The following is a 16,222-nucleotide window of genomic DNA, read 5'->3' on the forward strand; positions in this document are numbered from 1 at the left end:
TTCAGATCAGTTGGCATTGAACTCTTCTTCTTTTGAGAAAACATACCCAAGAATAGCTTGTATGAAATTTTGGCTAGGACCTTTCTCGAAGTGACTTCGTTTCTGGTTGGAAGATGTCAGAATTATCTTTCAAGTTATTTTGTTATGCTGTTTTGGAATGTCACTACTCACCGATTTTTCCATATTATGCAAAATATCAGAAATTTTTCGTCAGCAATTCGGATTTAAATTAAGTTTGTTCAGGGTTCAAATAGATATTTTATTTTGCTTTTACTTCAAATACAATATTTTTTTTTGTTTCAACATATTTAACATTTACACTTAAGAGAAGGGGAAAGGAGAGAGAGAGAGATAGATAGAGAAAGAGAGAGAGAGAAATTTAAAAGATATTACCTTATAACTTCACTTCTCCCTCCTCTGCACGTTTTTCAACGCTAAAAAAAAATGGCTTCACTCGCTCCCAATCCTGGCTACAACCAATTGCCGGCAATCCTACAACTATTGCTTAGGCTCTAAGAACTTTCAACTGAACAAGTTATTTAGTACGAATAATTGTGTGGCGTATTTTTCTATGGATATAGTATGTCTGTGCTAATGTATTTTGCTCTTATGAGTATATAAACGGAATATAATAAGGGATAATATTTAATACATTCACTTAATTAGGCAATGATTTTCAGTTACCTTCATATGCTCGAGCGACATCTTAAGAACTATAAAGCTATTTTCAGTTGTAGTTGTAGTACAGATTTGTCAGAACTTTACATAAATTTTCTTAAAATAAATTAAGTGATGCACAGAGCGGTTTTTGTAGTGTTGCTAGTTGGATTTCTCTATTGAGAGATTACTTAATTATTTTCTTAGTTGTTTTGTGAACATATAATTTATACTCATATATAGATGTTGTACTATATAGTATATATGTAGTTTGTTCTCATATTTATTTAGTAGATAGTGCATTTTTGTGTTGGTAAAATTTCTGGGTTTCTGGTCGATAGCCCTGTATAGTAGTTTACAGCAAAGTTGTGCCAAGCCGCCGCTCGATATCTTGTGGTTTGCGAATGCTGAACATATAGTATGTGTTGTTCTATATATATTTTGACAGTTTGCTGTCGCTTTCTATTTCCTTAGTAGTTGGTGAGTCTTTCAACTATGTATAGTAAGTATGTGAGAGTTGTCTTAAATATTACTTACTTAACTAAACGCATAAACTTTGCAAGTAGTGTTGATTAGAATATGTGCCTTAGTTTGTTGCCCATATTTGTTGCTTACAGTTCTTGGTACGTTTACATTATACGAGTACAATTGTTAGTTATTTGCATTAATTACTTGATTTAATTAGATTTATAGTGTGTATATAAATTACATGTACATATGTACGAGTATATAGCACAAGGGTCAGCCTAAGAAACCATCACAAAGTAGAATAAATACATACATACTATACATACTAAAATGGTAACAAATATTTCCCTGGCACACATATTTAATGAAGCTTTGAATATAGTTATTGTATATATATTGTATATATAGCTGATTTTTACAGGTGTTGTACGCCCATCTGACTTGCATTTCTTTGCTTTTATCGTTCGTCTTGCCTGCAAAGAAAAGTTATACAAGTTATACGTTAAGAATAATTTTAAGAAGGTAAGGTATACTATACTGGTGGCTCATCAATCAAAAAAATTCTCTTTTTCATAGTCAATATTATTATTCATGCTTATTATTATTTACAACAAAAATTTCTTCTTGTTTTCTCCAAAAATGAATCATTAAGCCGGCTTGGCATATACATAAATATTAAATTTGCTTAAAAGTGATTTTATGGATTTTTTTTTAGCTAAAGGAACACTTTGTAGCCATTTTAAAGTTTGAAAAACTGTTAGGTTTTTCTCTTTTTGATGCAAACAATAATAATATTTCTGAGTAAACAGTAAAATTGAAAAAGTAACTTAAGTATTGAGTTTTGAATATAATTCGAATGCGAAACTTTATAAAATCGAAATCAAGTGCATTGTACTTATGCCAAACATTTAAACACACACAAAATGTGCAGACCAAAAATCAAGGCTAAAAAGATGTTGGTGTTTCGAGCTTCATTGGATTTCCTTATTTGTTTGTTTAGTTGTTTTCCTTCTGTTTGCTTTTCTTCGGCTTGGCCGACCCGCTGGCCACGCAATTCAATTTAACCCTTCATGCCCAATTACGTTGCTAGCAAGGCTGAGCGGTTAGCTCAAAGTGTCAATGTCAAGGTTTGGCTTTAAGAACAAACAAATCCATACACACACATATACATACTATATACATGTATATATGTATGTGAAAGTAGGTCTGCTTGGCATGCCAAACGCGTAGGAAACTGGCAACTACAAAGGCGCAAAACAACTTTTGATTGCCAAAACACTGTCTAACGGCCGAGTGAGTCGGCTGCCAAGCTTCAAAAAAATTAAAAATTTGTATCACGTAAGATCTCAGGGTTACTGTTTGCAAAGAAAATGAGAATTATTTATAGCGTTAGTTGAAAATTGTTATGGCTATGGTTGTGCTTTCTGTGGGTTGACTTGGCATGCAAACGATAACGCACAAGTTTTCATTTATGGCCATTTCCCCCTCTCCATTTTATAATGGCGCTTGTATGGGTTTTTGGTTGAGTTTATAAAAAGATTGAAAAACTATTGAGAACGTGCAAACCATTTGTGTTAAATAAAAGAAACATTAAATGTGGTAGCCACCTCGAAGCTTAACATGACAATTGCTTGAATCGCCGAGCTAGAGGGAACCACGCGGTCGGGCAATGTAATTGCAAAAACATGTATACCGTTAGTCGTTGACAGATATCCCCGCGTCCTCCGTCCTCTCCGTCACAACATACACTGATACGTTAAGCAATTTAACAATTTTACAGACAATTAAACAACAACATGATGCTATTTTTGTTGCGCCTCTCCCTTACTGACAACAGTGTCTGTATGTTTGTATGTCTGCTTGTGTGGCATGTCCTCTTATCCTTCGGCTAAGCTACCATCGAATCGACGTACCACAAAACATCTAAAAAATACTTGCATCTAACTCTTGTTCCTTCCGTTCATGTATCGCATATAAAATATCGATTAGTTTAATGTTCAAAAATAGCAGAAAATTGCCAGTGCACTGCGGACGTTAGTCGAGGATGAAACTGCAAATGGAGGGGTCCTGCCTCCGACAAATTGAATTAAAATTGTAAATTTCTCGTTGCTTGCTCGAACTTTATGGCCCACAAATCAAATGCACAGAGGTGGTAGCGTTAGAAAGAGCATTGGTTTAAAAAAAAATAATACGTATACGCCCTGTGGGCATTTACTGCCTTGGGCCAAAGCCAAATGAACTATTGCTGTCTGTAAAGTTGAGCGAGTTGCTCCCGATGCGGGGCGTGTGAAAAAAAATGGGCAGGGCAAAAAGTTTCCATGTTGATGTTGCGGGCGGTTTGCTTGTCATGTTTTTATTGTTCTTGCTGTTTTTGTTTTGCGTTAAATTGCATTTGATTGAAAAAGTTGCACTTTCCGATTTGCGGTTGAATCGAATGGTCGGAGGTCAAAAGTGGTGCATTATTTATGCAGCCATTTAAATGCGTACCACAAAAATGAAAAGCAGTTAATATTGTGGTTTTATAAAAATAAATAGATTACTTATACATTTTTTATGTACGTATAGTATTTAGAATGGTACTATTTTTGAGTGGAAATTATTTGAATAGATTTTTGTTGCTTCTTTTTGGTCTCACCTGGATATATTTAATAGTGAAAATCGAAAATCGACAAGAAATAAATGAGTTATTATGTTTTTATGAAACTTTTAACTTTTTTATGTTATTATTTTGCCTTTAATCTTATGCATTTACTACGCCGATATTTCTTACGAAAGAATACATTAAAACACGTTAAATTCTATTAACATTTATGTGTTTAGAATACAGGAAACAGTTTAAATGATAGTTTCTATAATGATAGTTCCTAGCGTAGGGTGATTTTTTACCAGTAGGGTGTGAGCATACCAACGTGCATACCCTAAAATAATCAAGTGATAATGAGAATTATATTTATTATTTTTGTTATTGCATTGGAAGAAAAAGTTCGTCTATTTAATTTCAATTTGCGACTATCACTATTTCATATAGATTTATGAAACTCTGGACTTTTTCAATGTTTGTATTCATTATTGAGTGAAGCCTCATCATAAATATTTAAATTTTAAGTGTAATCAAACAAATTATTGGTCATCCGAAACTTTGCTTCTAGAAACACATTGTACAAACTTGCTCCCACTTGCTCACATTCCTTCAGCACATGACTGATATAAGAAGACCCTATCTTGAAATCCTCTACGTGTGCAACAAATTAAAACAATTGCAGCCGAGCTGCGTGGCACTGGGCCGAGTAAAACAAACAACAAAGCGAAGCTCAAATCAATTTCACTAGGTGAGCTCAAATTGATTTGTTGCCGGGAATGTTTAGGATGATTTGGCATCACATCGGCTAGTGCTGCGTGTGCCTGTTTGCCTTCGAATTACTGCTTGCATGTAACGTGTGGTTGCGTATGCAAATGAGTGCTGCCTGTTTGCATCGGTAATGTTTGCTAGGTCTGGTATTCCCCTCCCAATGCATTGTAGCTGCATAGTCTGTCTGTCTGTCTGTCTGTATGTCTCAAGAGCTGACTGCATCCTACATGCCCCACATGCATTTCAACTTTAATTGAAATTAGTGCCAAGTTTTAGATGAAGACGCCTACAGCTGGCAGCCCACAATCGCTCGACTGCCTTGTTTAACTGACTTTGCCTTGTCGACAGTAAATGTTTGAGCTTTGCTTTGCTTGTACAAGTTGTTGTTGTTGTTGTTTGCTGCAAGCATTTAAATTTAAACTGTACGTTAATTGCGGCTTTGTAGCGCCTTGTGTTTGTGCAGAGGGTCATTTTAATTGAGCTTAGGTTCAAATTGCCTGGCTTTTACTTATGTGCCGACAGGCCCGAGTATCCACGTGTCGGGCCCATTTCCATTACTTTACTTTGCCTATTTTGTGGCTGAATTTTATGGTCGTTCCCAAGCGACTGGTCGGGTAGCAGCATAATCAGGTGAAAAGTTGTGCAGCTGCCAAAGCCACACTACTTTGGCTTAGTTTATTTACTTGCGGCATTTTCTTGTATCATTTATTAATAAACCAGGCGAGGCAATAAAACTTTTAATGGGATGTGTGGCATGGGTGTGTTGCCCTTAGAAGCTAGCGAGAACATGTTGACAGCTGTGACAGCGGAAATAATCAAATGGAACGCATATACACATAGGCATACTTGTATATACATACATACATATACATATATATGTGCCCCCACGCTTGCCCAAAAAAGTTTCAGGTCTAACTAACTATCAGGCAAAAATATTGCTGAAGTGGCAGGTAGAGAAAAGAGAAGCTGCACACTTTGCTTTTCTTGCTATATAACGGCTTATGTTCTATTTCCTTCGAGTTTTTGTAAAAGCGATAAATATACTTATTTACATGAATAATGGATATTATTTATGTAATAAAATAATTATTTGTGTTTATTTATTTAATTTATTTAATTTATTTATTTTATTTATTTTATTTATTTTATTTATTGTATTTATTTATTTTATTTATTTTTATAAATAAATAAACGCTTTGCCAACCATTCACAATAGCAATCGTACTCACAGCCGAGCTGACCCTCTGTCCCCACTTAACTTAACATTAACAGTTTTAATTACAGAGGCAGAGCGACAATAACAGAGGCAATAGCATGCATGAAAATTAGCATTAACATTGGAATAAAAAGAAGGAATAGCAAATGCATAAGGAGCTTAACTAGCGAATATATTGCCCCAGTTACTTTATTTCAATACAGGTTTTATTGTCATTCGGGAAAATTTGTATATTTTGCTAAAATGAGTTCAGCAGTTTTTTAGTTAATTTGAATTATTGATTATGTACACACTTTATACAGTTATTATATATAAACACTTTTGAATAAACTCACTTTTAATTTGGAAACGAAGAAGACCAGACGTGTTTCTGTTAGTTTTTATTTTGTCAAAATTTGCACAGATATTTATTTGTTTTCGTTAAAGCTAGCTATATAAATATATTTATTCTATATAAAGTATTTGTAGAATTTATTCTGCACAATATGTCCTTCGATTCCCAGAAAAAACTTGTATGCAAACAGTAGAGAAAGTGCTTGCAAATGAATATTTATTGTCTAAGCTTTTCAAAGATATTCGACAAGACTACATTGCTGTATATTGCAGACAATGCGCATATATTTTTCACACTATGCATATACTATTTGGTACATTCCGTAGCATAACTAAAAGAACTACCACATTCCACAAACAGAATGGCATGAAGTTTTAGCACTTGTCCTACCGGCCCCTAACAAAGTTAGTGAAAAGTGCTGTCAAAGCAAAGCGGAAAAATGTAATAATTCAATAACAGAATTTTCTTTGAGATGAAAAGAAATGCCCTCCGTGCCTGACCCCTTTCAAACTATTCACACGAAAGAGCAAAAAGTGGCCAACATTTTATTTTATGTGTCATCGTAATTTCTATTAAAATGCGCAACACATGTCAAACGAGTTTGTTTCTACTTTAACGAGCAACCCTTTTACACACCCACACACATGCTTAGGTGTCGTTCACTAATTCTACACACACAGCATACGTAGCGTATGCGCAACTTTTTCTGTGTACACTGGTGTTGACATATAGTGTGTCATGCTTCAGAGTCTGCAGTTCTTCTTGGGCGATAAACAGGAAGTGAGCAGACAGCAAGACAAGCGGCCCAACATTAATGCAAGGCACATTGTCATTATCATTGTCTGCGTGTGCGTCTGACTCTGAGTACTCGTCGCCATTATCGTCATCAGCATTACCGTTACGCGTATTATTATCGCAAAAGTTCAGCACCACGTATTTTTTGGTCGCTTTCCTCACTTTCTTCACTTCCGTACTGGTTGATGGTGTCAAAGTATGCGCATCCGTCATATTTCTTTTTTTGCTTATTTTTGTAGCCGGCTCAACGTATTTGCTGCATGATTGCCTCGCACACATGCACGCATGCAAATATGTACAGACAGTGCTACAGACAAACAGAAAGACGTCCCTCAAATACCTCTGACATTTTGTCTTCTTCGTCTGAGGCGTGCGAGTCGAATTTCGTTCGACATGCCTTGCTATGCCTTGCCTCGACTCGCCTCATCTCGGTTCAACACAATCATAATTTCCATCTTTATGAATTTTTAATGAAAAACGAACTTGTACGTATAGACACAGGACGCAGACGCGAGTAGGAAACACCGAACAGAGTGAGAAAAAGAGTGAAGGGGGCGGGACGGGGTGCTTTACACGCCTGTCACTTGCAATATCAACTAAATTTTTAATAAGGTTGCGTGTTGCGCCCAAGACGACGAGGTTCAATTTATGTAAAAGGTAGAGGTGCTCATCTAGTTAGGTTCGGATGAACTAGGTCATTCAGCTTTTTATTACTCTATGCTTTTAAATCATAATATATGTTTAATGTAATGATGGATTTACATTCTTTTACTCACTCTTATATCTTGATCTCAAAATATTATACTAATGCCATTATACTGGCATTTTTAAGCTCAAATCATGTCCAGAAAATTGTCGCAAATTTGCTAACTAACTAGTAATTTTTAGCACTTAAATAAGGCAATTTACAAGTCAATTACATTTGGCATTTGAATACGCTGAGAATAGGATTGTTTGCCTCGCCAGCCCATTCCCTTGATAGCTGTAATTTCTGTTTGAATAATTTGACACCACAAAGCAATTTCACTTTCAAGCGTTTGGCAATTAACCATTATCCCACACGAAATTATTATGCCCGATAAGTGTTGCCTAGAATTATTGAGACCGCAAATATCTCCTAAAGTATGCTAGTTTAAGTTTAAGTTTATTTTAAATCGATGCAGCCCACAATTCTCTTTAACTCTTGGAATTTCAATCAAATTAGGCAATCGCTTTTTCATAGCCGTTTGAATGTTTATGGTAACGCAAATGCTGTTTGCTCTGAGATTTACTTTGTGCTTTTTTTTTTAAAGTAAACTAACTAGTTATTAATCTGAATAAAGTTTCTTGCCTCTAAAAAAATTTAAATTATATTTGTAAGCTTTTGTGTATAGATCTAATAATGGCTCTGACTACACTTGGCAGGTGGCAGAGGTGGCCGGATGGCAATAAAATGTTTCTCAAATGAATCGAAGATCTCATTAGGTAATATTGTAATTTAGTTACAGTTTTTCCTTTTTAGGTTTTTGATTATTATGGTTTTATCTACATACTTGTATGTCATTAGCCTAAACTTATCGTGTTGTTTAAAAAATACAATTATCCACATATCTAAGAAGTTCACTCGAAGAGCTTCATTTGTAAACTGGTTAAAGCTGAAGCTGCACATCTCCAATAATGTCGGTATGTACTTGCTTTTTATCAATGGCCTTGAAAATGCCTGTAGGTCAAGTTGTAGACGCCATGGCTTAGAGCCAGCTAAAGTTTATTTTGTATTTAGTTAGGCAAATATTTATTGAATTGGTTCTGAGGATTTGTACTACATTGGCAGTAGTGCCACCCATTATGTGTATATGAGTGTTTCAAATGAAAGTGTGTGTGTGTGTGAGTGTGCCGGAAAAGGAAATTGTGTGACGCTGGCAAATTGTTGTTGCAACAACAACAACGCTATGTATTAGACGCTGACTTTGTCGATGCGGAAACATAAAGAAAACTTGTTTTTCTGAAACTGACCCCCAGAATGGAAGAGAGTAGTGCATATGATGATATATGGCAGCTATTTTTTCTTTCTTTTTCCTCTTTTGCTTCTTTTTTTGTGCGTGTGCTGTAAAGATGACAAAATGCTGAAAGCAGCGAAGAAGTGTATAAGAGATGATAAATGATCTACTCAAGCACATTGGAATGTGTTGGCCAGACCGAAGACCACAAGAAGGTGTAGAGGTGCAGAGTAGTGGAGCAACAGTTTTGATATGGGTCGCTTGTTTGAACAGCTAACTTAATCAACATGCCATTGAAGCTTATTTATACTCGTATACATATATGCCCTGCATGCCTAACAGCTTCTGCCAAATGGCCCCGTCTTTTCCTTTTCGCCTCGTTGCTTCAATGATTGTGCAAGAATCGATGGGCCAAACAAATGAATTGCCGCGGGCATTAATTAAAAATAATTACACTTGCAGCTGAAAAGTAAAAGCGAAGTGCAAAGTTGGGCATCAGCTCAGGATCATAAAGAGGGAGGTTAGAATGATTTTTATAAAGCAAGAAATTGCACATTTTGTTGCCTCAGAGCCTCACAATGCAAACTAAAATTGATGAAGCTCAATAGCTTCCTTTGGCCTTACACTGCTGCACTAATTATGCTCATTATGTGAAGCCATCGTATTGATGCAGCACAAATTATGCTCATGGCTATCATAAAATAAAAGGGAAAATATTAAACTTGCCGAGGGCGACTTAAATTTAAAGCACAACAGCCGACAAGCCCAACAGCATCCTGTGCAAATAGGCCGGATGTGAAAAAATAAGGCAAAGTGGAGGAGTGGTGGCGGGAAATAAAGAAAAATTATAAGACAAATTTTGTGTTGAAAGAAGGCAAATATGGAAGCATTGAAAGGCAGGCAACCGGATGCCACCATTTTTGCCAAGTCCAGTGACGAAAGTGTTGTATAAATTTGACCAGGGCCAGTTGCCTCCTGCTGGCAGCCAACCCAAAGCATAATATTTAATTTTGTCTGAGCAGCAAAGGGGACCTCATAATGGAGCCCAACACAAAGCAAAATGTGGCGCAACCATTTTTTGGGACGGATTATAATTTGTTCGCTTTTGAGGCCTGCTTTCGTGTGATTCATTATGCATTCAAATGAGCGCCGTTTCTTTTTTTTCATTCCACCAAATATGATTTATTAAAATTGAAATGAATGAAAGAAGGCATACTAATTTTTGTAGCATACTGTCTCCTTTCGCAGCTTTAATTAGCTGAATTGTGTGGCCCGGGTGTGGTTGTCAGGGGACGGAGAGTGCGTTGGGCCAGCCTACTCGTAATAACTAATCAATGTTAATCCATTTCTAACGATGTCTCGTTATTGCGCATACCAGACTTGAGGGACCATAGCCCGCACAGCACTCCAATGGAATAATCATTATCCTGATGGGTGCTGCCGATTCTGTCTACCACATCTTCAGAGTCATCAAATTGCATGCCAACTCGTTGCTATTATTGCTGTTGTTGTTGCTAAAATTGTTGTTGTTGTGCCGTTGGCATTTAACGATAATGTGCGCATATCGAGGCCATAAACAGACATTGAATGGCAATATAAAATGCCACCGAAAAGTGGGCCAAATGGGCGGTTTCACCAATTTGTATGCAAGCCAACAAATATGTGGGCGAGAGATTTTCTCGGGTTTGTTGTCTTGCTGGGCATCAACGTCAATGTCACAGCCATATACACACATACACACACACATCCACTTGTACATTTCCAAAATAACATCTATACATTAATAAACTTTCGGTTAAAAATACTCTTTAGTTATGTGTATATGTTTGTAAGTATTCTTGTTTACATTCATGGCCAAAAGTAGATATTCACTTTGAATTTTGGTGGTTGGAATGGAAAAAAGCATTCAGTTAATATAGCAAAAAAAATCTCTGAAAATATGCCTTTCTTAAATTCGGATATATTTTATTTAAAATGTTTAAAAATAATTGTGATACTAATTCTAATTCTAATTTTTATTCGTTTTCTCACAATATTTAAACTTTGAGTAATACTTAGCAACTCAACCATTAGTCATTATTTAAGAGCAACAAAATATAAGTTTTACGTTTTGATTAAAAATAAACTTCAGTTGTAATTTTGCCGTTTTGTATAGAGTTGCGAATTGCAAGACCAAGCTCTGTTACCGGATTTTATAGCTGAAATTAATTAAAAACAATTTTATGGTAATTTTTTTTAACCGAAAACTCTACTATAAGGTGTTGTCTTCGCTTATTGTGTAAGGGTATATATAATTTACTATTATTTCCGTATTCCCTATGAATAAATACAACTTGAGTTTACTTTTGTTTAACAAAATTAAATTTAAAGAATAATCAATATTTTATGTTTCAAAATTAATCTTTATATTGTAAGAGAATGAATAAACTTCGAAAATAATCAAAGTCCCGAAATAATATGGGTATTTGTTTTGCGTCGAAATGTCTATAATTTTAGAGCCAAAGTTTGTTATGCAATGTTTCATAAAACCCATTTTCTAAAGAGTCAATATTGTTTTTTTTTTCATGTAGAGAATAGACAGAAGAGCTGAAATTAGGATTAGACCGTAGATACCGTAGAAGCGATATCTGCAACAATTTTTTTTCACATTAAATGAGTTTTAACCAATGTCCTTAAAACGTAAAATTTGCATATTTTTTACAAGATGTGGTGTATCTATTACGATGTTTAGAGTTGTGTGTAGTGGTTTCGTTCGTATTTTGTCTAAACTTGCTTATTCGTAACTTCCACTCCCCGCTATACTTATCCCTCTGTTTGTATCAAATATTTGTTGGATAAATATTTGATGCTAAGCGAAATGTTCTTAGTTTTCCATACTTATATAGAGATGAGTGTGTGTGGGTGTGCTGTTGTGGTCTCTTAGTTACTGTGTGTCTTGCGATGTGAAACATTTGCCTGTGATTTGTACATACTGTTGAAATTTAACTCTTTTTCAGCCTGGCTGCTTTCCGTGCCCAACATTTGCAAACAAAATACACAAAATAAATGCCAAAATTTAGTGCTCGTTGCTGATACGACAGCAATGAAGAAAGCAGCAACAACAAGGCCAGCAGCAGTATGAACAATTTTTGGGCACGGGACCCTTCACTGTTGACACTCTGTTGGTGGCGCTGCAAAGTATGCTGCAAAATTCAGAACAGTCGTACACTGAGCCCGGCTCTGGCGCTAGCTTTTTCTTTGGCTTGACAAAATACATACAAAGATAGACTACACACAATATAACTGTTTGCCATATTATGGCTTTTATATTGAGTTGTTTTGGACTTATCTAGTTTACTGCCGCCACCGACGAAAGGCTTCAGCAAACAGCGTGCAAGTGGCATGAAAGATGTGTCTGTGTTACAAAGCGTATGTTGGAGTGTGGATGCTGAGCTCTGTTGTGTCTCTTTTATAGCTGGTATTAAATTTTGTTTCGAGTTTTGGCCATAGATAAGATATTTTGCTAATGGAAATTTGTGTTTGGGGCCAATAAAAATCTTGACAACGGATTTGTTTGCTTAACTGGCCGTTAAGTTTGTAACGAGCATTTCCATTAAAAACGAGATAAAATTAAATAAATGCTAATTTTCTAATCAAATATATGTGACGTTCGAATGGTCGGCTCTACGCTCTACGCTCTACACTCGAGCATTGTGTGATGTGCGTTATACAAATATGTGCACTTAATATGCCATAAATTACGAATAAGCAATGCAAAAATCGAACAAATGTAAATCATTTGTAAAGCGACACGTAAGAGCAAGAACGGATAAGTTCGTGTATGTGTGTATGTGTGAGTGTTTCTGATTGTGAGTGGCGCACATACAGACATGTACTAAATACATATGTGTAGAAGCCACTTAAATGCGAGGTGAGTGGTTACAGATAGAGGAGCATTAACATAAATTACCTTGCACAGCGATACGACCGCAACGTGGAGCCAACAGGAGCCAGCAGCTTATAGGAGCAACACCAACACCAACATCAACACCAACAACAACAACAAACGCAGACACATACAGACGCACACATGCATGCAGGCCAAGACAAATACAATGCCGTAGAAATGAAGTGGTTAAGTGGCTCGTGGCTCGTTGCTTGTGGCTTGTGTGTATTTGCAGACTACGGTGGATCTGGAGAAGGGGTGGACAGGCAGTTGGATAGTTGGTGAAGTCATGCGCAAATTCACGTATGTAGACTTGTGGTGGCGACTTTACAGGATATTTCAGCAGCAGCAAGACGAATCCGTACACATTTTCTATGCTTCTGCCTGCTGTGATGCAGTAGATGCGGATGCAGCTGTGGAGGAAGGGGTTACCCCAACACCACCACCGCTACCGCCACTAGCAGCTGAACCGCCAGCTCCAGCCGAGGATGTACGTGAGACGCTTGCATGACCCGTGCGCGTCAGTGTGGGCGTCTGTGCGGACGTTGGCGTTGTAGGTTGCAGTAGAGGCGAGTCGAGACTGCCGTTTCCACTGGGATTAGTGGCGCCACTGCTTCCCGTGCCAGTGGCGCGCGTCAGGAACCAGCAATTCATGGGCGTTGGCTTGCCTTTCATTATGACCGGGCCGCGATACTCCAGATGGAACGAATCGTCCTGGTTGATCTCCTGGCACAGCAAGCTACAAGACAATGAGAAACGAAAATTCTTAAGAGTTAGTATCCCTTAAAATAAGTGTAGTAGATTACTGTAGTCGGACAAGAAACAGATTTGCAGTTATTTACCTACGAATCATGTGTGACATTTTCTGATTGGCAGACAAATGCACTTAGTAACATTCCATTCCTAACTTTATTTGTGTTTGCCACCAAATTATGCAAATTCTTTTTTGAATTTTATTGTGTTTTTTTTTTGTTTACGAGTTGTTGAAAACAATAAAAGTTTTATGGCAGCATATGTCTGAGCGTGGCTAAGTTTTCACTTCCGACTTGCACAAAAAACTTCATATACAAAATAAGAAAAGATAATTACATTTTTGCAGACTACACTTCAGTAAGCAACTACACTGATAGAAAGATAATTGAAAAATGCATAAAGTAGCAACATAAATATATTTAAAAGTGGATGATGACAAAACAATTTTCTAATATTAAATTTCGCATGAATCCAATCGGTTGCCATCACTTACACTTCTATATGTATTTGGACTGTATGTTTTTTGGTCATTAGGCATATCCTCTTATGTAACACTAACAATTTAGTAAGCCAGCAAAAACGGTCTATTCTTGCTGAATTAAGGCGATGGACCCCAACTTTCGTTGTATTTACAAACGTAATATCTAAAAATTTCTTAATTTCGAACTGAAACTCAAAAATTCGCTTGCATGAGCTTAGAAACCCTTTCCAATTTTCCTATTTTCCATTTTTCCAGAATTTTTTTCTTCTTCATGAAGTTGGCTTGTTCCTAACTTTTGAACTTCATTACTTCTTTTCTTGCATTGAATGTAATCACCATCATCAGGCAAGCCGATCGACATGGATATTTTGGAAGAAAATTAAGTTCCTAGTGTTAAGATATTGCAATGACTCAACATTACCTGCAGGGAATTACTAATGAAACGGAATGGGCAATGTAATATCACTCAGAAAACCTTTAACTTAATGGGAAACATGCCTGATGCTGTCAAAACGACCAGAGCAAGTAGTAAGAGCTCAAAATTACAAATGAAATAGTTTCTTTAAAAAGTGTTTTTTTTTTCCAACCAATTCAAAAAATTGAAAGGTGTGTTTTCGTTTTGTTTAAATATATAATAAAATATTTCTTAAAGAAAATGTTATCGATAAGTTAATGTGATGTTGGAGTAAACTTTGAAAGTATTAATATACTATTTTATTTTTGAATCACCATATACACATAAAGTGAGAAATTGTAGTCATAATTGAGTTTTAACCACAAGTCAAAAGTGGTCGTTGCGTCTTCTGTTTCCGTTTTGATTTAGTTTAATTAACTTTAAGTTTCAATTGGGAATTCCCTTTCTATCAACCCTCTTTTAAGTGTACTGTAAACATCAAGTTAGAAGAATGTTATACGTATCGATAAATTTATGCAAATATATTCAAATTTTGCAAAATTAAGAGCACAATTTTATTTGCATACATATTCATACACGTGGGTTTCGTAGTATGTCGAGTGATTGCATTGAATTATACATTTAATTCAATTTATTGCCGGCATATGCAAATGCAACTGTGTGTGGCTAGTTGCCATTGGTCGGCATATGGCCAAAGCTATAATTGCCGGCGGTCGACGCTTGGCGCTGTTTTTTCAATTAGCGCACGCTTGACAAATTGGAAACATTCGGCTAGAGATAAAATCCTCGAAAATGTATAACTTTACACACGTAAAAAGAGGAGCGTATGGAAAAATAAATGTCCTTTCACTGCAAGCTTAATGACGTGCACTTAATTATGCACTTTGCTTGCGACGCGGCAGCATTCAGTAACATATGACAGCCATATCCAGGACATTCGTCGATTTTTCGTTTTCGTTGCGACTTAATTTCGCATTAACTGTCGCGTTTGTATTTATTTATTTAATTACAATGCTTGACAGCAGTCAGATGGTAGGACACAGTAACAGACGTTGAGTCGAGCATGCATATTCCTCACGTTATCCTTCTTAATTAACTTCTGCTCCTGTGCTGTAGATATATGTATATACATATGTACATATAGTACTACATAAACAAGCATATACGCGATTAAATATTTGCACAACATTTAATTGGCAGCACAAATAGTAAATAATACAAAGCAGCAACAAAAAGAGAAAAGACCAACAACAACAGACATCGCTGCCAACAATGTGTGAGAAGCGTAAACACTGTACAGGAATATGAATAATTTATGTTGAAATTGATATGCAAAGAGGAGTCAACAACAGCCAGTAAGAACAAAGTACTACTAATAATGAGGAAAAGCCATTGGAGCATGGGTGTTTCATTATACAAGTATACGAAAAATTATAGGCAATTGACAGCTCCGTTGTGGTGAGACTGGAGATTACTTGAGGACCTTCTCTAAAAACGCTTTTTTAATCGGCTTTTTATGTTAAAATAAAAAGTTAAATGCATTTAATTTATACACTTTAAGCCACAATAAAATGATTTTATTAAAAATTCATGCGAACAGCTCCAGCCACACGCCAAAAAGCTGCTGTTAGTATCGCTGCACGGGAGCGTAGCCGAACTTGAAAACAGGGAGAGTAGAGAATGCGTGAGCGAGTGTCAATGCGTGAGGCAGCACTGCATGAGCATGTGGGGGCGTTTTGAGAGCCACCCTCGCGAGAGACAGAGAGAGAGAGAGAGAGCGAGCGTAAAACAGCTGTGCGTTACGCCGCCAATTCAGTTTTGTGTGTTCAGTTGATAGGCAGCTGTTGAACAGG

At 36.4% G+C, this 16,222-nt stretch overlaps 1 protein-coding gene across 1 annotated transcript in view; it reads right to left on the reverse strand.

Annotated features, from left to right (window-relative positions):
* Window positions 1-280: 280 nt before the first annotated feature.
* Window positions 281-16,222, reverse strand: part of LOC115620516 (guanylate cyclase soluble subunit beta-1) — a 72,965-nt gene continuing 57,023 nt past the window's right edge. The window contains exons 17-18 of the mRNA XM_030513782.1: window positions 12,745-13,459; window positions 281-1,598 (exon numbers count right to left, since the gene is read on the reverse strand). Coding sequence (XP_030369642.1) covers window positions 13,093-13,459 — 367 coding nt within the window. The 3' untranslated portion in view covers window positions 281-1,598; window positions 12,745-13,092. The remainder of the gene's footprint in view (window positions 1,599-12,744; window positions 13,460-16,222) is intronic.

This window comes from Scaptodrosophila lebanonensis, unplaced genomic scaffold (assembly GCF_003285725.1).
Source record: "Scaptodrosophila lebanonensis strain 11010-0011.00,11010-0021.00 unplaced genomic scaffold, SlebRS2 tig00000024-arrow-pilon, whole genome shotgun sequence".
Classification (NCBI taxonomy): Eukaryota; Metazoa; Arthropoda; class Insecta; order Diptera; family Drosophilidae; genus Scaptodrosophila; species Scaptodrosophila lebanonensis.